General features: G+C 43.3%; 1 protein-coding gene across 1 annotated transcript in view; it reads left to right on the forward strand.

The window, feature by feature from the left end:
* Window positions 1-1213: 1213 nt before the first annotated feature.
* SLC35F4 (solute carrier family 35, member F4) overlaps window positions 1214-23614 on the forward strand; it is a gene marked incomplete at its 5' end in the record, with an annotated part of 25141 nt that continues 2740 nt past the window's right edge. Inside the window, 6 exons of the mRNA XM_009585471.1 lie at window positions 1214-1262; window positions 2351-2539; window positions 6611-6908; window positions 14513-14732; window positions 21542-21667; window positions 22901-23093. Of these exons, the coding sequence (XP_009583766.1) occupies window positions 1214-1262; window positions 2351-2539; window positions 6611-6908; window positions 14513-14732; window positions 21542-21667; window positions 22901-23093 (1075 nt within the window). The remainder of the gene's footprint in view (window positions 1263-2350; window positions 2540-6610; window positions 6909-14512; window positions 14733-21541; window positions 21668-22900; window positions 23094-23614) is intronic.

Here is a 23614-nt window from a genome sequence, read left to right on the forward strand (position 1 = left end):
ATCTGAATTGAGATGTACCGTGTGTCTTTCAACTTAATGAAATCTGTTTAAATGATGCATATCAAAGTGAGTGGTGATTTGGGCAGAGGCACCTTGGTGGCTGATTCTCTGAGGACAGACAGTCAGCAAACGCATTCTGAAAATAAAACTTAACTTTAAGTTGGAGACCTGAAAATTCCTAAGTGCCTTTTTGAATATTTAGCCCAAAAAGTATCAATTGTCTTAATCTCGTGGAGGCTGGAACTAACTTTCAGCTGTCAGATAAAGGTCTTATGCTGCTGCTGGTGGGGTGAATGGCCCAGGGCTGCCATTTCTAATGTACTTTTCAACCTCCAAGTGACTTGCAAGATGTTTACAAAGTAGGTAATGTTATCCTTGTTTGTTACAAGTGGGAGGAGTTATGAAATGAGTAGAACAAAGTCATGGGGGGAGTTGTGTGGCTGTTAGATCATGATTTTCTCCATTAAAAAGAAAATATATGACGGTGAATGGCTTTTTAAAGGTCTGAAAATATCCAGTAGGCTCTAAAAAGCTCTGTAGAGAGTAATGCTCCTCAAAAAATGAAGTGAGATGGTACAGTGCTTAGACATCATATAGGTCTTAATCCTTCAAAGTCGACTTTTGTGGGTCTACTGTCATAGACTGTGGCTTGTATACTGCATTGATTGAATTTGTAGAACTATGTGGCAAGGTGGGACCTGGACTTGGGCATCCTCCTTGTGTCAGAGTTCCCTCATACTGGACAGAGGAGAAAGGGAAGAGCATCTTTGCGAACGATCATATCTAGGGGCTTAGCGGCTGGTTCAGTTGCTTGTCTACCTGGTAGGTAAAAACTGACCTTGGAGGCTCTAAATAGGCTGAGAGAGGATTTTTCTGTATAATACCATATTCTATACATATCTTCCTTTGTGATCTTTGTAGTTAGACCTGGTGAATCAAACATAGCTTTAAGTTCATTGAAGGTTATATGAACCCTCTGAACTTCCTCTGGCAAAAGAGTGTTGACTTGATTCATGCAGTTTCTTGAATCTTGAATACAGTCCTTGCTTTAGAGTATACTTTTATATTGTTGGTCATGGAGTTATTTGCACGAAGTGGACCTTAATGGCTCATGTTGCAACGAAGAATGCTGCCCTCTGAGATGTCTGCCATATTTTTTGCACATTTGGCAACTTACAGATAGGGTTTATGTCTATTTTTGTATTCTTTACAGTGTGAAATAGGTGTGATTGTCAAATTAAATCCTTCCAAGTCATGGCAAGGTCAGTGGCTGCTCTGGGTATATGCGTCTTCCGTAAGTTTAGTAAGATGGTCACCAGTTGAAGTAGCAGCTGCAAAACAAGTGGCAGGTGATCTCAACTGGCCATGAACACACATTTATACTTGCCAAAATGGCCTGTCATCTTGACTTTCTGAGAAGAGGACTCTCTTGTGCTGCTCGCGTGTTGACCTCTTACACAGACACCTTCAGTAAATTCGGGAGTACGTGCAAGATCAGCAGGCTCACTCTGCCAGATTCCAGCACCGCACGCTTTTCTGTTGTTTGCTGGTTCTTAATCCAGTCCTTCAAGCTCTTACTCGTAAAATGTGGTGTTCTTCTCACTGGCAAACTTTTCATCGGGTACCACTGGTATTTCTGGGACCTGGGTCTTGTCTGCTGCCTTGTGCCTCTATAAAGGCTCTGTGTGAAATGCAGCATCTTGGTGTTGTCTGCACCTAGCAGAAGAAGAAAAAGCTGCTTCTCTGAAGATGTGGAGATTCTGATTTGGTGCATGTAAAGGCTTAAAACTGGCATCTTCAATGGTTTAGCAGAAGTCTTCATCCAAAAGACCTGTCAGTGGCCATGGCTTCATTCCGTACAAGAGTCGCACGGATCATTCTGGAGGATGGAAAGGGGAAGCTCTCCTCTGGAGAGACTGTCACCACTGACCTTAGGAGGCAGTGGTTCCTCAGCCCTCCCTTGCACCCTAAGGGAGAATGGTGACCTCTCCTTTTGCCTGATTCAGTGTCAGTGCTCAGGAAGGGGCCCACGTGAGTACAAATTCCTTTGCCTGTTCAGACCCTATGGAGCCGTGGGGCTAAGAATATACTGCAGCATAGGGCTCTCATTTCTTCAGGGGGAAGACTGGTTTTCATACAGCACCTTTTTTTCTATAAGGGGGGAGAGAATTAAGTATTTACTTACTTACTTATTTACTTTATTCTGACCAGAGCTGAAACCTTGATTTTTGCAATGTGCTTCCTTTCTCCCGCTGAATCGTTTGTATGCATTTCACTGACAGAGTGTTTGAAAGCTCCGCTTTCCTCCAGGGAGTTTACAGCCAAACTGATGCAAACTCTTTCTTCTCAGGTGCCTCACGATCATCTGCCATCCAATGCAAGCCAGGAGGCAACTGCCCCAGCAGACACAGAGGCATGACTAGGCAGCTCTCCCCTCTATCTGTTGCTGAAGATTCTGCTGCTCCCATTCTTGAGCTGCAGAATCGAAGTCCCTCGGGAATCTGTCGGCACAGCAGAGTCGAGAGGCAGAGCAGATCAGGTAGGCATAACAGCCGCATTCCCAGCGTCACAGCATGCCTGCAAAAGGCCTCTTTCGTCTGTCTTTTGAAAGATGGTGCAGAGTCCAAGCATGTTGACGTTGGTTTACAGTGCTGCAAACAGCAAAGCCACATGAAAGTCCTTCCTGTACCTGTGTGCAAACTGGGGTTAGGTGGGAAGAAAGCAAGGATGGGAGGAAAAGGCCTGGGCCTCAGTAGGAACATGTAATGTGTTAGATACCTGAGAAATCATAAGGCAGTAGGCACAGAAGATCTTGGAAGGATGATTAACGTTAGCACACAACTTAGTTTTTACGAAGTGGTTATGTTTCCTCAGCTTCAGCCTGGCCAGAGACCAGGACCCTTAAGAGCCAGCCATGTTCCTTCTCAGACAATGACAATCTCAGCTCATACCATGGACGGTCTGATGAAGAGGAAGAGAAGGAGCAACAGGTGGAAGGATACCTAGGGAGGACCATCACAGTTCAGATTATCAATCAGCTGCACATCAGGGCTTCTGTCAGGAATGTCATCCACTTTACTGCAGAAGTTTAGCTCAAATGAACCTGTAGGTATGGTGAACGCAGTCTTCTTCACTGTGATGTCCATCCATCACCAGCAGAGATGGGATGGGAGCAATTACAATATGTAACCACAGGCCTTTGAGTCTGCTGAATTGTACTGTTCAGGAGGAGACAGCCGTTAAATGACTGAAATAATTTAACTGTCCAAGTTTTTTGGAAGACTGTGTAGATACTGTGAGCAAAAAGGGGAGGAAGAACAGGTTGGATCTCCCTTGCACACTGGAACTGCGGGAGATGAACCTTCCTCTTGTCACTTCACCACTGATGGCAGCAAGAGTCAGCCATTTTCTTCCTGTGTTAGAAAATTGAGAGATCTCGTACTCCAGGAGCACTCTCTTGATGGAAACCCTCAGAAAAATATTGGAGGTGATTATTGCTGCAAGGAGTGGATGATACAGCATTTTGCAGTAAAGATCATACCTGAGATACCAGAAAACCAATTTATTCTCATTTTTGCAGAGATCAGGTTGAAATAACTCTGTGCACGCTGGCACCAGGGTACATCCAAAATCAGAATCCATCTTCTCTAAGAAAGGACTTTAGTCCCCTTGAGAAAAGAGTAGTGCCTTGACATCATACTCTTCTAAACATTTATTTTGCATTTTTTAATTTCCCTTTTTATCCTCATCTTCCCTTCCTCATCAGTAAGGTCTAAGTAGGACTGACCTGACAGGTAGGTAAACAAATGTAAAGAATATTATTTTCTAGCATGCAGTTGCCAAATAGTCAAAAGAGTTCGGAAAAATACCTGTAGGCTTTGGTTTTCCTCATCTCACTCTTCTGAAAAACGAAAGCAAAAGGCTTTTCTGTTACCATCTTGTCACAAAGACATCACAAGCAAGAATTATATTATAGACAAAAGGACCGTGCAAGGGTATTTCTGCTAGCTGCCTTTCAACACAGTTTGCCATTGAACAGTGCCTTTCTCTATGTGTCACCTGCAGTGTCATCCGCATTCTTTCCCTGTCGTTTCATCCTTGTTGAGTTCTCAGATCGTTTCTGTGCTCTTGACAGGGTAAGTAAGAAGTGTTTTAGACCGAACTAAATGCAGATACTAAGGATTTCTACCACCTTGCTAATTGTAAAATGCTATCTACCAACCACTTTGGCTGATCAATTTGTTTTCTCCTTAGTATATCATTCGGTATCTGAACACAAGTGCTACTTTCTAGCTTAATCCAGCCCCAGCTTCATGACTTGGAAATCCTTAAACCTATTTAGTATGAATTGTGTGCCTGCTTGCCATGTGTCTTTGAGTTCAAGCCCTGTAATTATTTTTAAAGATATTTCTTATCTTGTCCTTTTGATTCTTTGGCCAAGATTTAGGTGTGCACATCCCATGGATTTTGAAAGCAACAAGCTACTATGTCACTTTGGCGGAGGATCCATCTCAATTTCACTTAAATGTAAATATCTAGTCTAGGGAGAGATAAGAGCCTCCAGTGGGCTTAGATATATGAGGATGAAATCAGTTACCTTCTCACCAAGCCTATCCATTATCATTAAATATAAAGGGGCCCTAGACAGCATGTTTAGTCTGAATACACAATTATTTGCTAACTACATTACATGGGATGAATCCTACCCATTAAGCACTTACGAAAAGTCCCCACTGTACATTTAATCAGGCTAAAACTTCCATAGGTCTTTTAATCCAAGGTAGAACTTGCAACAAGTGTGTATTTCTGTGCCTTTCCTTAATATTCAAACCTGGGACTGTAAAATCCAAGTCAAATGCTAATAATAGTGTCACGCATAGTAACAGCAATTTCATAGTTATTTGGTAATTGAAAAATAGAAGGCGTGGATAAAGGTGCTTTAGTCTTCTATCATTGTATGATTATTTTAACTGTTAGCTGAAGAGGACTAATTGCACAGTAGTTTTGCTTAGCAGGAAAACCTGCAAGTGGAAGTTACATAATATATTCTTTTTAAGCCATTCTAACTTGCAAATAAACTGTAATTTACCTTTTAATAGAACGTCAGTCATTGTTAGTACCATAAAATATCTATTTTCTCTCAGCAGCCAAAGAGAATGCTAAAATGACGCTTGCCTTTTCAGAGCTGTGTCTGATTATCCTCTGCATGTTTTTAATAAACCTGTAATTTTATTTAAATTCTTGATTCATCACTAAACAATGGAGCCACTGAATACTGGTTATTTTTAGGAAAAAAAAATACGGCATACAATTACAATTACCATTACAAAAAGCTCCATGTCCTGGTTAGGAAAAGTCTTGATTGCAAATGCGCTCCTTGCTATGATGAATCATTTTTCGGATGTAATGTTGGTCTAATGTAATAACTTAGAACCTCAATTTGACATTTCTTTATGGCTGTAGCAGAAACAGTAATATAAAAGGAAAGTAAACCTGAGTCTGAAAGGGTACCTTTTTCACATTTAAGTTGAATGTAAGATAGTGTATGCTCTCGCTGCAGTGGATCTATAGTTCCTCTTATCAACAATTATATTGTTTCTTATATATATCACATCATGTGTTGATGCAACTGGTAATTGACAGTAATAGTTAAGAATAGCTGCAGGTCGTGATTTTTAGAAGGAACTCCTGTTTCTTCTATCAAACTGATGTGATATGGTCTAATGGGGTAAATGGTTGGAGCTCAATGCTGCCACATGAGCTCATGGGGCAGCAGTGTTAGTGCTCCTCAGTATCCAACGCAGTTCAATCCGCTGTTTTCAGCTGGGATCTGTGAAATCAAAATAGGATTCATGGGTTGCATCTGGAGAGCAAGTCACCAGTCAGTAAGATTAAATTCTCTACACTTCTGTTAGGAAATCTGCACTGGTCTGCAGATTAGATCTGAAAAGTACTGTACTAACATGGGAAACGACAACTTTCCGATTCCTCCTTGTTTACATGTAGAGCTTTATTTCTAGGCATGCCAAGCTTCAGTTTTGTCCAGTTTCCTTTTTTAACTTCAAAAATGTAAATACGCTAACTTGCCTGAAAAAAACCTTTCTCCGCTTGGGTGTATAAAACCACCAAACTGTTTCTTTTTCCCCTCTCAGCTTGCAAATAAAAAAGTGATTCTTGAGTTAAAATCTTGAGTAAGAAGAACTTGGTCCTGGCTTCAGATGTACAGGCTCAGATAGCTTTTATGTTGCACACATGCACAGTAATTGACTTTATAATGTCATTGGTTCCAAGGGATGTAGCTCTGTTCTAGAGGTTTGGCTGACAGAAGGAAAGAAAGGCTGATGAAGCAAAGAGTGGCAACAGCTTAAGCGTAATGCTGTTACCTCAGGCCCCTGTATTGTGTTTGTATTTTGTTCCTATCCCCTTGAAATGACAGAGATGGTATTACTGAAGTATGTCTGTTCAGGATTTCAGTGTTTGTGGGACATAGAGGAATTATAGGGAGAAGGCAAGAGTGGTTTGTGTCTGGATCAGAAGGGAAGATTTTGCCAAGAATTGTTTTGAATGCATTCATGTGTGCAACTTTTCTCTTTTTCTATTTTTTTTTCAGGAGAAGAAGGAACACAAACGCACACAGAAAGCAGCAGCCAAGAAGCTGAAGGACAGACACGATGCCAGTCTTGCGCATCCACATTTCTCAAGCTTATCTGGAGATTTCTGATCATTTTGTCCGTCTCTTCCTCCTGGGTTGGGACCACGCAGTTTGTCAAAATCACGTATGAGACCTTTGACTGTCCTTTTTTTATGACTTGGTTCTCAACAAACTGGAACATTATGGTTTTTCCCATTTATTATTCTGGGCACCTTGCAACTGCACAGGAAAAGCAGTCTCCAATCAGAAAATTCAGGTAGGCTTTATTGTGGCAATATCCCTTTAAACAACCTGATTTCTGTGGACTGAGATCACTGTTCTTCTCAGACACCCATGGTGTCAGAAGGCAAAATAAAGGTCATGCTGCAGAAAATCTCATTCATAAATAGCTTACAGAAGGCTAACAAATGAGTGATGTATGCTTGAATAAATGGATAATTGATTGTTAGAGGGTTTTTCTACTGATATGAAAAGGTCAATTTGCTTATAATCTTGCTATTATATTATCTAATATCTCTATGTTTTGTGTTTATGTCTGGATCAGGCTTCCACTGGCCATTATTTAATCTGTTCTGGTCCATTTATGATAGAACGGTAGCGTAAAGTCCAACCAAAACAACTAATAGTTGAGAAGGTGCTCAAAGCTGAGGAGATGGTTTCCATGAGGAAGACCATGGCTTGCTCTCTATGCTCAGCAAGTATAGCAGGATGAAAACTGCCCTTTCCTCCTCCTGCTGGATCATAGCATGGAGGAAGAGCATCCCAGTAGCCATCTCTCTTTTATGTGTGATAGGCATTAAAGCAGGTTGCAGACTCTTGGCTCTCTTCCCCCTGTAGCTCTGAGGGTTAACTTGGCATAGCTGAGTGGCTGTCATTCTGAGGAAATGGTATGAAGGCTTTGTCCTATCTTCTTTCAGGCTCCACATGGAAATATCTCTTCCTCTGTGTTGCGAAAGCCAGGGAAAAATGTCTCTCTGACCCCAGCCTTTCCTTACGCCACGTGGCCGCATGTTGTAATTGAACTGTCAACCTCAAGTGCAAAGTGTTCCATAACTGTAACAGTGGTCTGCAGGAGTGGAAGTTTATAAATCCCTCTTCAGTAGCCACTGTGAAATCATAGAAATACAAAGTTGGAGGGGAACCCAAAGAGATCATCCTGTCCAACTACCAGCATTGCAGCAGGACCAAGCTGGCTTAGCTTCACCCTAGCCGTTTCTTAAGAAAGCTCTATCAAACCTGTCCTCAGGGCTTGGAAGTACCACCACCTTCTGGGACAATTCATTTCACAGTTCCTTCTCCACTTCCATTACTCTACCAATCTGACAGTGAAGTAGAAGCTGCTTTAAAGAATGGAGCTAAATTCAGCTTGCCAAGAGATAACACACCTTGCCCATGGAGGGAAGAAATTCACACGATAATTTTGAGCTGGGACCCAATTCTGTTACTCCAGCACAGACTTGCTTTGAAAACAGTCTTACTGACTTCAGCAGAATTGTCTGACCTGCAAGGTATTAACCAGCGTGTGGCCTGTACCCTGTTCCCACTGACAGAGTGTTCAGCACAGCTGTCATTGAGCACACAGGGAATTCAATTTGTGACTGTCAGGCTGGAGTGTAGCAGGGCCAAATTCTTCCCTCGTCTGCTTTTGCTAGGATCTGGAATATAATTTGGCCCTAAATTATCATTTCTGTCAAATCAGCGTGACTGAAATTGAACAGTTGCACTTAATTAACTGCTTGTCTGAAAACCGTGGTGCTTTGTATGTTAATGATGCCTTCATTCAGATTCTTGCTAGAGTATTTGTGAGAACATTAACAGTGTCAGTCTGGTGTCTGGATAGGGGGTAAAGAAATAACAAATGCACAGCAGATAAGGAAGAAGGTGAGAATAAATATCCCTGCAGACAGATCCTCTGCAGTTAGTTCGTTGATTATATATCCATCAGAGCAAAATTTTGGGCAAAACATTTGTGGCAATGCATAATGAAAGTGTGCTTAAATACATTTCCCAAGCTGTTAGGAGTTCAGCTTTTAAAGTTGAAACACATGCTTACATGCCCAGAGGAATTTCTGCACAAGCGGAGATGTGAAGTACTTTTGTGACTGTGTGGAAACAGGAGGCCGGTGTTAGAGCTGATGGGCCAATGGAAAGGCATCTTCCTGGGGTATTTCCTACTCCAGATATATTGGGAACTCACATCCCAGGGAGTAGGTAACTGCTGGCAAATACTGACTTTATGATAGGGACCAACTACTTGGTCTGTGTGTGCCATGTTATAACTTGACAAGCCAAACTCTTTCAGTTTGGGTATGGGAATGGACATCTCTTCAGGATGAGTGCTTGATTTTCTGGTGACTTACAGAATTGAAAAGGATCATTTGTAGTTTTTAAATTCAGAGAGTTACAGACAGATTTAGTTTGGAAAGGATCACTTGAAGTCATTTAACCCAGCCTCCTACCCAGAACAGGGTTATTTTCAAAGCTAGACCAGTTGTTTGTATAATTGCTTGGTTTGTGTTCTTGACATTGTTCCTGTTACAAGGCTTTTTATTTGTAAGATTTCTTGTTGCTTCGTTTGCTGGTTTTATTTCTGTGGAGTAGCTAATTCTTGTCAATAAAGCCCATCCTGTAGCGATTCCAGGCCTGCCTCAGAGTCCAGAGGTGATTTGTCTTTGTGTTTCTGGAGGATGTAGTTACTCACTAGCAGTTTTAAAGACATAAGATATTTTGTCCAGCAGGTATTCCCGGTGGATCAGAACAAACAGTGTCTGTGATATCTTGGCAGAGATCAGTGATGGTGCGAGTGACTTGCAGAGCGCTGCCCCAGGCTGGCAAAGCTGTATAGAGCTGCTGTTACTTTAATAATTCCCACTTGGAAGGGTAGAAGTCTCAATCTTCAACTTTAGATTGGCTTTCTGAAAGGTTTATAATCTTTGAGATTGTAAATTGTGTATTTCTTACCTTTCACACTTTACCTTAGAGATTACATTTTGTGGTCTTAGAAACTAACTCATGGTTATTACCTCCCTGCTGCATTTCAGTAAAGTATCTTGGTTGTCTCGAGGCATAAGACACAGCTCTTGGTATCTCCTGTAGATAAAAGGTATGTCCCACATAGAGACCTTGAAACTCCTTGCATTATTGGTGAATAAAATGATCTGAAGCTCAGTAAGCTCAGCAATAGGAAATCTAACCCTGCTGGTATTTACCACAGCAGAAGACACTCCACAGACTTGACATAGGATCCTAATAGAGTTATGATTTGAAATAGGTGGATGATATTTTCAATGTCAATAAATTTTGCCTCCCCATCCACCGTATTGGCTTCTCAAGGGCAAACACTGTGACATTCAGCACCTTTCTGCCAGAATATATCCACGATGTAATAGCTGAGGTTAGTCCTACAGGCGCTATGCAGCCTTGAGGCACTGGCTAGGAAGAGTGCTGGTAGGTGCAGGTTTAATGAATATGAACATGTTGGGAAGAGTTGGTTTTCTAGCAAGAAAAATAAGATGTGAGAATCACTTGAAGTAAAAACAGAGCCAAAAGCAGCTGATATTTGCTGTCATCTGTCATCTGCAAGTTTATCACCTATAAATCTCTCCATCTATGTTGCAGCAGTAGCTCAGTCCAGCTTCCTCAGCCACTTAAGGAACAGCACTGCAAATCTAGATCTTCACTGCAAAGGGCTTTTCAGAGGAGAGATGAGGATCTCTGTGCCTGAAGCTGCTCCAAGCCCGAATGGCTCAACAGTAGGGATGAAGACCAGCAGCACAAAACCAGGGCTTCCCTTGGACCATTCCTGTTGGGAGACAGCATTCCCTTGGTGCTGTTCCCCGAGCCAGATGCTGCTTATGTGAGAGGTTCACGCACAATTCCCTTTCCTTTTGTTCCAGCTTTTGAGCAGACCAATACAGCTGCCCAGGCTCTTTCTTAATGTTCAGACTTGCTCAGTCCTGGAAAACAATTCACCAGTTGCTTCACCACCATTACTCTGTTTGGTGTCTGTCTCCTGAAATGGAGCTGGAAGATATTTTATTACAGCAGATGCCATCATTTAGATAGAAGGACCAAATGACATAGTAACAACTTGTGCTCACAACAGGTCCCGCGGTGCTTCTTGCTACCATAATGTCACTGGTGGTCTTGCCAAGTTTTAATCCAGGTGATGTAATTACATTTGCCGTATTCACGTTACCCCAGGTAGCGTCTGTTAGCTCTGTTTTTTCTGTAAGCTGTTTTAAAACCAGCTGCTGCTTTACACTCCAGAGGCTGCTGTGTGTCAGGGGTGAATAAACCCATTCTTCCGCAGGGGCTAGCATCAGAAGAGGCGACACAAGCTATTTAGTGGGTGCCAGAGGCAAAGCTACATGACTGCCTGAGGTGCTGTAATTCCTGAGAGCATGGCACACTGCCCAGAGCTGATGGCTGAGGGCTACCTGCAAATAAAAAGAGCTATTTATGTTACAGGGCAGGTTTTAAATAGACTTCTTGTGCATTTGGAAATAGTTTGTGTCATAGTTTCAGGGTCAGATATGTCTCTGACCTTAGATATGTCTCTGCCTTTAAGTCAACAGCCTACAGATACTATTTGTATGGAGAGGGATCCATGGAGCCATCTCTCCTGAGCCCAGGGTTTTAATCACTGTCATGTCGTGAGAACTCCTGCAAGTTTAATTTTAGTTGCATGCCAAAGAGGCTGAGTTAACCACTGAGCAACCAGCCCTCACAAAGACCAAGGCAATCTACTGTAGCCGTGACTGGGAAAATAAAGTACTCTTCCTATCTCTTCACTCACTGAGCATTATTCATGGAGTTCTCCTAGGCATGGAGGTCAATTCATCAGGTCTCTGTCTCACTCAGCACAACCCTGTCACAAGTCTTTGCTGTTTATTTTTGATTGAGAGGTGAGGAACTGCTGGCCCCTGTTTTGTCTGGTCATTGTACACTGCTGTGTGTGATGGAGGCTCTTCCGTCTGCTTCAATAGCCCATTGCCTGGGGCCTGTGAAGTGTTTCCAGATTTCTTTTCCTAGCTGTGAATCTGTGCTGGTCCCTCCCACTGCTTCTGGGAACTCAGAGATAAGTAACATTTGCAGCAGTTGCCACAACTGCCTCTCCCAAATAGTTGACCAGCCCACAGAGTCCAACCCAGAATAGTAAAATAATCACTGAGGCTTCCTCTTTCCGAGGATTCACAGTCAGGGCACCTCAGACTCCATCCTCCTGACTCAGCTCTGAGTTTGTCTGTGTACAGACATCCCAGAGATCTGCAGGACAACAAAACCTGACCCATTCTGGCATGCCCCCACCCCTTTTTGGCTTTGGAAGCCACCCACCCTCCCCGTGGATGGAGGAGCAGAAGCACCGGGCTTATTCCCAGCATCTCCCTGACAGTGGGGGGCCACGATGGATGACAGGGGTCTAATTTCCCATGGCACATTTGTAGAAGAGCTTTTCCTGCTGCCTTGCAGACTCCACCAGAGTGACGTGCTTGGATGGTTTTGCTGTTGCCTTTGTACGCTATCAGCATAGCACCGGGGTATTTAACCATGCCCTGCATTACTGTAAGCAGCCCAAGCACCTTTCTCTCTTGTTTTAATACAGCACAAGCTTGTTTCCTCTAAGACAGATCCTGACAGCTTCTGAGACAGGTTGGATTTACAACCGTGTAGCGAGCCAATCATGCATCAAAACCGATGGCAGAATTCCCACTGGGTTGGGGAGAGCAGGCTCCGTACAGGTCTGTAGTTCACAATGCAGATCTTTTCTTGCCAGGAGATGGGGCATCCTGGCTCTGGCATCGTGTAATGGTGACATGGTGCATCCAGGTCAGAGGCCACCTGTCTTGAAGTGAGATGTAGTCTGAGCTCAGAATGACCCTCTGCATTCACCTAAGTCTCAAGGGGAGAAAAACATTTTTTAAACATAAACTGCTATATCTGCATGTCAACAAACATTCAAGTCTGTGCTACTGGTGAGTCCATTCTCAAACAAGGAGACTCATCACCTTTAACTCCTGTTGAAATCAGTGATACAAAAGCCTACAGTCAAACTTAAGCATTAATTTATTTGCTTCACTATTTGCTTTGCATCTCAGATAAATGATACACACCACTAGCTATTCTCTTTCTATGTGTAACGTTTCTATTCTGATCTTTGGAAAACAGGCTGTCTTCTGAGAACGTCGAGGTCAACTAGAGTGAGGGAGATAATTAGCAGATCTGCCTGCCTGAGTGTTAACTTGTTGGACACCCTGGCGCAGAGTTTGAGAAAGGAATTTATTATTACCAGAAATGACTGCTTTGTACCCCAGGTCATTTTAGTGGCAGCAGGGAATGAATGGTTATTAAGTAGAATCATAGAATCGTAAAATCATTTAGGTTAAGACATAGCTGATCTCATGTATTACATAGATGTTATTATCCTACTTTCCTCAAAACGAGAGTGATGGTTTCCATTCTTAATAGTAAAAAACTGCAGTATTTTTAACTGCAGAATTCCCCAGAATTACTAAAAATGGTTTAGGAGATCTGAAAATGAGTCTGTTTTTAAAGGCAAAGCCAAATCAGGATAATTATTACACTGCCACAACCACCCCCCAAATAACAAGTGTTTTTCACTTCACATTGCAGTGCAATCTTTGAAGTTACTAATTAGTTCTACATAATTAGTGTTTTAGCAACCTTCCAAACACAGACATATTTGGCTGTGAATACTTTGGGGCCGCGAGGCCCCATGGCATTTAGATTAGTCCCTTAATGTTGCCTCGTAAGGATGTGTTGCAGACTGATGGTACCTTGGTTCACTCCATTGGTGTTTTCAGTTGTATGAAGCGTTCACTTGTGGGACCTCTCATGTTTTAAATAGATGTGTCAGAGAGCCTGCCATGTCAAGAAATGAAGCGTACTGGGAATATCTTGAGGAATACCTTTAACCAAGAGTGCAGGCAGTGGAGTTGCTAAAAAACATTCCCAATTTGGAAAAGGTAGAGATGTTTTAGGAGGGGTGCAGTGATGTGCCTTTAATCAAGCTGCATGCTTGAGTACTCAATCTCCCCTTAGCCCACGCAGGTACCATGTTGCACAGGAGTGCTGACCCCGAAAGCGGTGTCTTCTGAGCTGACTCTTCCCTTTTGTGAAATCCTACCAAGCAAACAGCTCACTTAAGTTGTGTGTGACACAGTGTTTGGGAAGCTAGAGATTTTGTTTGATTTTGTTTGCAATTTAATCCACAAGGAAATGTGTCTAAGTGAACACAACTTTTCATTGTATAATAAAATAAAGCTGTTAAATACCCTTCCCTCCCCTTTCCTTCCTTTTCTTACACTTGTTTGACTGGCTCAGTCCCACTGGCTGGTGGCTCACTTTCCCACCATGGCGATGTGTCTGGCAGTATTTTTAGTTTCTTTAGGCGATTCTTAAAGCTTACTTGGCTATACGTGAGAATGTATTTCGATAAGAATAAAAACAGGTTTTGGAGCAAAGCAAGAAAAAATTGTCAAGCTACAGAGAAAAAATTGCGGCTATAATCCCTCTGTTCACGGCCTCGAAGGCAGAGTCTGAGAACTGTCGGTGCATTATAGATAACCTTCATTTCTGTGTGTGAGTCCCTGGGATTATTGTTCGTAGAGTGTGGTTATTCCAGGTAAGTTACTTCTTTTCTATTTGTGAAATTGCTGTTCTAAGAAGATTTGTAGGTTATTTTCTCTATGTGAATTAAACAATAGATTCTTATGGGTGTGCTGAGTAGTTAGGAAAAGCACTTAATTGAATGCGATAAAAGTCTAATGAATGTTTGTTGTGCTGGAGTGAATGCTAAGGAAAATCCTAGCTGAGTTTTAAACTCTTCTCTTTTCATAGGGAATGCAGTCGGATTTTTGGTGAAGATGGTCTGACGCTGAAACTCTTTCTTAAAAGGACTGCTCCCTTTTCTATTCTGTGGACTTTGACTAACTACCTGTATTTACTGGCTTTAAAGAAGCTGACAGCCACAGATGTCTCTGCCCTATTCTGTTGTAACAAAGCTTTCGTCTTCTTGCTTTCTTGGATTGTGCTGAAAGACAGGTTCATGGGAGCAAGGGTAATGACATGCCTGATTTTCAACTCTCTCTTGTTTTCATAATTGCCCTTAAATCCATAAGCTATTTTGCTGCCAAAGTACTGCCGCATTATGGTATGTATATACCATGAAACCATTTCTGATTTATTTTTATGATGCAAACCTAAGCCTGAAGATCACTTAGAGATCTCGGACTCCAGAGGTAATATGATGTGGGAATTTCAAGAACCTATTACAGCAAAGTGTAATTTGATGAATTAGAATAGGAGGACTTCCAGTTCATATAAACCTATTCTGTCTTGGGTTACTGTGCTGAAGTACAGTCAATTAATTTTATTTTAAACATAGTGATGAATGCTTACATTCTAATCAAAGCAATTTTATTCCTTGTTTGGGTAGATAGCTGCTTTCAATAGGTAATGTATTTTTCGTATGCCACCCTATTTTACATACACGTAAGTGGATACACATGTGCATGTGCCAAATATAGATTAAAAGGGACAGCAACTCTTTTGCATGAAGGTGTATTTTGCACTAAAGTGTGATAGGACTCCCTGGCAGTAATATGGACCCTGCAAATAGAAAAAAAAAACCTCGAGCAAAATGATGTGTGCCTGGATCTGGGGGAAAGCAAGCGTGTTTCCTGTAATTTCACATACACAAATCTCCTAATATGCAGCAATTTAAACTGTTGACTTTCTAGCTTGGCTAAGGAGTAGCTAGGCCTTCTGCCAGGTCTTCTGATGCAGATTCCCCTGTTGAAATGGCTCAAGGCCTAATGGTCGTGTTGGGTACAATCCTGATTGAACTCTCAAGAGCCTTGAACTTCATTAGGGACTGGTTGGGGCCAGGCGTGATGCCTGTGAGCAGAAGCTGGTGATCCACCAGCAATTGGATCTAAGTTCCATGGAAAGCATGATGGATCAGGACACTCCTGATTTTAAGAAATCCTCATTTAAAAAAATGAGGACAGTGGCTTTTTTCGATTAATAATGTGAGAGAAGGATTCAGAAATGAAAGGAAAAGACATCCTGTTTCACAGACATCTAATCTAGCTCTTGGAGCAGACACCAGCACGCTGAAGAGAGCACTGTGCTTGGGGTTTGGGAATGGAAGAGGAAATCGTTTAAAGTAAAACAGTTCCTGTGATTTCCCGGTGAGACAGGGCTGGCTGGGCAATTAGTAATGGCACAGGGCCTGAGCATCTCAAGACATGGGTGATATCACACAAGTGAGCTCTTGGGTAGGGATCTGCCAGGAGGGTTTTGTTGGACTGGCTCAGTGGAGGGTCTGTCCAGAGCAGGCAAAGTCGAGGAGGTGAAGCTGTGTTTCACAGACCTCAGCCATAGTGCCCTTGCAGGTAAGGACGCGGACATTTCATCTTGCAGTGCTAAAGCCAGACACCTGTGTATCTATTTCATATACAATTTAAAATAGAGACGCATCAGGTGAATGTGACCTACCCTCAGCCTGCTTATGACTAACTAAGCAGGGTTTGAAATCCTCAGTTCTTCTCTACAGGAATCAACGGTAATTTCTGAGGCTGTAGTTCCTTCCTCTGGCCCTTGATCATCTCAGCTTCCAGCTGTTATTAGTCACTTATGATGTAAGATGATACTGAGTCTAGCTGAAAAAATAGGAAATTTTGATCCCTTTAAGCTAATTTTTGTCTAAAAGCAACCTCTTTCTAGAAGAGTAAACACAGCTATTGTATTTTCCTAGCTACTCTCTTAAAGAAACCTAGGTGAGAAATACTAAAGCTATTTTCAGTTATTAGTTATTTTTCACTGACTAAAAAAACCCGTTGCTATAAATATGCATTAGTATTAATGCTGTAAACACCGTGAGGCTTGCACAAGAAAAACCTGGCAGAAGAAGTGAACAGCAAATCCTGCACATAAAAGAAACTGTTTTTGCTGCTAACTGGCAGATTCTGGATGCACACTGCTGGAAAGGTAATTAGCAGCATTTTCCAGCAGCCTCCTGCCAGAATAACACTTAGTGATGTTAATAACCACGCAGGAGAGTGTTTGAGAACTAAAATACGACAAAGCAGCATGGACCCAGCCTTTTGTCCTTTGAATGCCTCTACTGCTTTCACCCCCCAGCCTCTCAGAGAGCAAGTGTAATTAGGTTATTTGGACAGTAAGGGGATGAAAAGAAATACGGGCTTAATCATATACTCGGAGCCAGTGTTTTTGCAAAAGCACTCAGCACCCAGGAGCACAGCCAATTTTTCAAAGGAGCTCAGCTCCTAGCAGTTCTTTCAGAGCTTCGGAGCTGTTGGGCACGTCTGCGGTGCATCAGAGGTGGGGATGCAGCCGGCGCCTGTGTACCCGAGACAGCTTTCATCCACCTGGGCTTGAGAACCGTCAAGGCTCAGCGACTCTGCAGCAGATTTCCAGCATCGCCAGCTCCCTGCCCGCCTCGTGTTGCTGCAGGCAGCCTCCGAGCTGTCTCCAAGCGGCCAGCAGCCTGACGGCTCTCCGATCCCCCGGCTGCGCTCCCGCACACCCCAGAAAGCATCTGGCGGCCAGGCTGGGTAGCTGGATTTTCAGATGGACTGCCTAAAGACAAACCTGTCTTGATGGCCGCCTTATGGTACAGCATAGTCTTGCCTGTGGAAGCGTTGACTAGCTGTAGAAGTGCTGCCAGGGGCTCCATGCAGAGGTCCGGCTGCCCTGGCTGCGTTTGAGCTCCCCAGAGTGTGCGTTGTGCAGTGAGAGCCACGTGCCTTCAGCGGTGATGCTGTAGCGTGGGAAGGAGCTTGCACCCAACCTGAGAGACAAAAACACCAGCTGGAGAAAGAGTATGCATATGAGAAGGGCATATACAGCAATGACTATATAGCTATTTACCTATAAAAGTAGTGCAGATAGACCTTAGGTACCTTGAGTAGCTACTGCCCTGCACCAGGAAACAGCATAATCCCTGCCTGCACCGTAATCTTCTTTGCTTGGACATTTCTGAACATCTCACAAATTAATAATGTATCCCTGTTACACTGGGGCTTCTGGAGGTCGAGACAGCATTGGCTCAGAGCAAGCACAAATATTTAAAAGACTTCATGTATTTGAGTAGTTCTGCTGGCTTGTGTTACTTAGATTTAGCCACTTCCTTAAATGTTTGCATGTTTGAGCCCTTGGTTGTGTTTCATCTGTGAAGTTGAATTAATGCTTGTTGGGTAGGTATGGAGTGATTTGGGGACATTTTTCCCCCCAAAAAAGGGTTGGCTGTAGTCTGGAGGCAGGTTTCTTTACTACAGGACCTCATTGACTGCTGTGCCCCACATGGAAAAAAATCCTTCTGAGTAAAATGTTGGTTGGCCTCTATCTCTTCCTGGGGAAAAAAGAAAAAGAAAAAAAAAAAAAAGAGGCAGGCTAATTTCATTCCTTACCTAGGAGGCTCCAAAAGAAGGTTACTATCCTCTTCCGTTAATTAAAAGCCTTGTTTAACGAGCTGTCAGCTACAACCAGCTTTGCTTCACTGTGACCTTGCTGCTTCTGTCAGCTTACAGGAGCCTGCAGGACGTGCTCTCGGGTTTCTAAAACAAACACACGACAATTGCTAGGCAGAGGTCAACTGTGCTAATGCAGTGGTGTATAATTTGCAGGAAGGGCTTTGAACATGAAACTTAGATAATGTTCTCGCTGTTTTCCAGTGTCAGGTCTTATTTATGTAATGTCTCATGAGATGGTGCTCCTTATGTGTCCATTATTTCAGTCGTTTCAGGAAAAAAAATGCTTGGCTTTCTAAATACTTGATTAAATGAGGAAACTGGCTCTCTGAATTTGGTGTAGTCAGACTGGGAAGATTTTTCCCAATAGGAAGAATCTTCTATTGGGGATGTTGGATCTACTCATTTCCACTAATACAAGGAAAGGACTCACTCGCTGGGTCTGAGTGGTGAGTGCACTAAGGGTTGGATCTTGATCCTTTCCCTTTGAAGAAGGGGATAACTACATTGGACTTTTCTGTTTTGCCTTGTGGGAGACATTGCTTGAAATATTACAGCTGAAATATTCCAGCTGACAGCTGAAGTACTACGTCTGAATTTATGTGCAAGGCAGGATACGTAGTGCAGCCTGAGATGAAACCAGCCGAGCAGTGTAGCAGGGCAAGGGGGAGCTTCTGGAAACTGATAGGAGGGGCCATGCTGATGTCTGAGAGGTCCTGGGTGTAATTCTGCATTGCTTCAAGGCTGGACTTCTGTGGTATTTATGTCCTAGGATAAGCTGTAAGGAGAAGAGCAGTGTTACACAATTACATTACTAACGAACTACTCACTAAGCCAAAGGTAGGAGGGAGAAGCTCTGTAGGGACCGTTCCCGCTGAACGGGACTGAAACTCATTCTTTTAAGATAATTTAACTTTGTTTTGCTCATTGGTCCTTGGGTAGATGTAAGCTCAGGGATCAAAATAAGCATTGCTGCATCTTGGGTGATGGTATGTGCAACCTGTGCCAGATGTGCCCTGACTTTTCAGCAGGGTGAACAGCAGAGGGTGATGTCCTCCAGCACCCCAGCTCACTTAAGGAGTGAAGGCCAGATTCCCATTTAGGCACTGGAAAATGCAATTTGCTCCCCTGTCCTCCTCAGCAGCTCGCCGGTCAGAGCCTTAAGTCCAGAGACGGCAGTTGTGGATCCATGTCCCTCCTCTGGATGAAGGGACTCAAGCCCTCCTCTTGGCATGGCCTGACTGCTGGGATGTGTTATTCTGGGAAGGAGGGGAGGGAAGTCGTCCGGTCCCCTCTTGCTAAAGCCCTTCCAGATCTCATCGAACCATTGCATTACACCTAAGAGACTGTGAGTACGTATGTGACTCCAGGCCTTGTCATTAAGTTGGGCGACCTGGATTTTGAGTGCCATTTCATGGTGAATTTGGAGGTATCAACAGTATCTTCAGGTTTAGGTGACAGCTAGGCAGCTTTGTTGAACTGTATCTTGGAGCTTGGATGCTTTAAATAGAAATAAGGTGGGATATAGACATGCACTGTGGTTTGTGACTCTGCCTTTGGCACTGCGACTGCAATGCGAGGGGGATACCCGTGTGCCTCAGTTACTGGTAAAGTAGGGCTAATGGTGAGAGGGAAGTATTTAAAGCTGCACCCAGGAGATGAGTTCCCCAGTGAAGATGTTGGCCTAGACACCTATGGGATTTAGGAGCACTAACATTTTTACCTGTAGTCTCAGAGATTGGCTCCACCCTGAGAGTGGATTCTTGGTTCCCCATTGTCCCCCATGTGTGGACACCTTCACCTGAGTCAGGTATGTGTCCCTTGAAACATGGTTTTGCTCTACTGACTGGCTCTGTTGAAATTGTTTTGTGGGATTTTTGTGCTTATTGCCTCAGTCTGACTCACATCTGCTTGGTATGAGTATCAGTGGGTTTTCTGGGACTCTTTCTTGGTAAAACTGTGTGAGATCTGAAAGTTGGGTTTCTCTGCAAAAGGGCACATGATTTGATCAAGATGCATTTAAAGTCTATGGTGTGAAGCATGTGAAGCTTAGGTTTGTCTAATAGTAAATATTTCTTAAATGAAGTTTAATGAGGTTTTCCAGGAAGCAAGTGTCTATCTCACATTGATGTTGGCTCAGGAGTTGTACCAGCGCTGCAGGAGCAAGGAGTAAAAAGCCCCGCCTAGCTCAGCAGTTGAGTTTGGGAGCCAGTCAGCGTGGCAGTGTTTGTAGAGGTTAATGCTGTCGAGGTGAACCGCATAGTTTCTTCCTTTGTATGAATGGGGAGAGCCTGCCTTGCCTATCCACTGGAGAGTTGTGTGATTTACTGGATATCTGGGAATAGAAAAATCTTGCTGCTGATTCTGTAACAACCAGCTTTGGGTATCTGCATTTGTGCATCTTCTGCTCTACACCCAGCTCTAGTACATGAACAGCCTTTTTATAATGATAGAATTTTTAATGTAATACTAATTTTAAAAAAAACCTTTATTAAAACCCTGTATCTTTCAGAAACGAGGCTGTGATTTTCCACTCGTCTGAGGAAACACATTTTCCTCTGCAGTCCGTGGAAGCTAGGAATTCAATGTCTTTGAAATTCAGACTCCGTATTTACCTGCTGAGGGCAATTAGGTAGAGAGGGGGAGTTTCTCAAAGAATAAAACATGTCCGGATCCCTACCACTTCCTTAAGGTCCTTGGAGTCAAGACCCAGGATTTCAGATATGGTGTAGTTAATTATTTCTGTTCTTTTTCTTTGAAGCTCCTTAGAAGCTCTGTCTGGGATTTTCAAATGGGGTCAAAAACCTAAGCACAAAGGTAAAGGCTTCATAAAGAAATTTGGTCATGTCTGTCCAAGAAAGCTGGCAGGGCTGTTGGGAAATACCATGCACAGCCAGAGCAGCCTGGAAGAGCGCCCAGTGGTACACTGGTATTCCACAATACAGGGGTCATTCTCCTAGACTGATGACCAGGAACGCTGGCGATCTAAATGTTTGTATTTCAAGTCAAATTGGTGGCGTTGCTCAATATTTCTCTTGTTGTACAGTAGGGCATAATGTCTTAAAATTTCTTGATCTTGGAGTCATATCTCCAAAGTGGATGTTTAGCTTATAAAATACTTATTGATGGATGTTGTCAGTAGGTCCCAGGAGAATTTGCAGTGCTATAGATCCATATCATTATCAGTGCATACACTTTCATTATGCTTTACATCTCTCCCAACCGTACATAATTTTCCCTATTTAAGGGAAAGCAAGGAAACTTCAAGTCAGAGAAAGTAGCTAGTCACTCATTAAAACCCCATACAGTGATAATCTCTTTCTGTGTAATGAAATTGCACTGAGCTTTACATTGCTTTGCTTCGTCTGTGCAGATAGTTGCAGCAATAATGGCAATCACAGGAATCGTAATGATGGCATATGCAGATGGTTTCCAGGGTGATTCAATTATCGGGGTAGCATATGCTGTTGGATCAGCCTCTACATCTGCATTGTATAAGGTAGGTCATAACTGTTTATTAGTATTCTTACATTCTTGAACATTGGATGTTAAAATGCATGAGTACAAAGCAAATCACTATAAAATAAACGTTTTATTTTATCCATCCCTCCTGCATCATTCATATGGTGACCAGGCGATGTCACAATGTCAGGAAATCTGCTATGAGGGTAATTAGTTGTTAGCTGCCAAATATTCAGAATGACTTTGCTTTATGAGCCTTTAATGAAATCTCCATTACTATGCCGCAAGGAGTTTAGGATCGTGTTTTAATCATTTCCTGCCGCCACAGTTTATCGACACTATTTCGAAGGGGCTTGCCATATGCAGCAGGGAGGAGAGCCTGAATGCGGGTAGTGCCGCTTTCCCTGAGCGGGGACGGGTGGCTCATCCCTGGTCTGCACTGCAGCTCTCTTGCGTATTCTGCGCTCGTGCTGGGCTTGGAGCCCCTGCGTGTGCCTGGTGCAGGCGATGCGTGACAGACACGCAGGGCTTTGCCCCCTGCTTGAAAGTAGTGGCTGCTCTTGAAGGTGAGGGATGAAGAAGGCAGGGATGTGTCTGAGTTAGAAACAGGTTGGGCTAAAGGTGGCTGTATTTATTGTCAGCTCGGGGAGGGTGAACGTGTAAAGAGGAGCAGAAGATTGGATTTAGTTGTAGTGGGATGAGAAGTTGCTTCCCAGCTTTAGACTTTGGTTGTCTTGCTGATAAATATGTTGTGACCATTCACAAGTCACTCGAAGTGCATTAATTTAGGCTCATGCAGGACAAGTCCTCCACGAGGCTTGGGCTACCTGTGAATCTGAAGCGAGTCCCTCCAGACTAGGCTTTTCTCTCACAGCAGGTTTATGCCGTGGAAGCCACTGGGGTCCTAACAGTGCCAAGTACAGCCCAAATCCTGTAACTTTCATTGCATGAACAGTGTTGTCTTCGGGTTCTTAGTTACACTCACTCCTCGGGGCATTTTGTGTTAAGCTTTGTTGTACAGATGCAACCATCTGCAGTGTAATGACATGGTATCCCCCTCTGTGCTAAAACACAGGAAAGGGCAGAAATCAGACCAAAGTTCCTCTTGCAAAAGTTCTTCAGGAAAGGGCCGGGTTGTGGCACACTGTCCTGGTCAGGGCTGTCCCCGTGCCCCACTCTCCCCAAGGGAGTGGAGGACTCTGTGCAGGAGGACTTTGCTTCCCATGACAGGCATGAAGTCTAAAACCCTCTTCTCTTCTCTCCTTTGCAGGTTTTGTTCAAAATGTTTCTTGGAAGTGCAAACTTCGGGGAAGCGGCTCATTTTGTTTCTACCCTGGGCTTCTTCAATTTGATTTTCATCTCTGTTACCCCGATCATACTGTATTTTACAAAAGTGGAGTACTGGTCCCCCTTCTCTGCTGTGCCGTGGGGTTACCTGTGTGGAGTAGCCGGCCTCTGGTTAGGTATGTTATAAAAAATTTTACAATTTACTCATTTTTCTAGCTTTTCTCCTCCCCCCTCCCCGCCCCAATACAAAATTAGCCTCCGGCACAAACAATTTCCCCCCTGCCCCCTTAAGCAGCAGAGCTCTCTCACAGATTAAATCTGATCCCAGTGCAAACAGGTACTCCTTGAGAAATGATTAATATTTTTCATAAGAAGCCTTAATACTAATATTAATAGCAGAGAATAAACATGAAGCAGTCACATTAATTGTCCACTTTTCATCTTTACGTTCCTACCGTAGTTTCATTGGTATTTCCCTGTCTCTGGCACACTTGATTGCTATAAATCCAATTTCAAAGAGCTGCATGTACGCAGTAGTCCCTGGCATGCTCTGTGAGGTGTGTGTGCACTGACACGGGGACCCACAGCGCTGGGGCAATTGTCTGTGGGTGCTGCAGGGCTCTGGACAGAGCTTGCACAGCTTTGCGTTGGCCTGCAAAGGCTGGTGCTGATTCTTCTCCTGCAGTCTTCACCTCCC

Source organism: Fulmarus glacialis, unplaced genomic scaffold (assembly GCF_000690835.1).
Source record: "Fulmarus glacialis isolate BGI_N327 unplaced genomic scaffold, ASM69083v1 scaffold11329, whole genome shotgun sequence".
In the NCBI taxonomy this organism is placed as follows: domain Eukaryota; kingdom Metazoa; phylum Chordata; class Aves; order Procellariiformes; family Procellariidae; genus Fulmarus; species Fulmarus glacialis.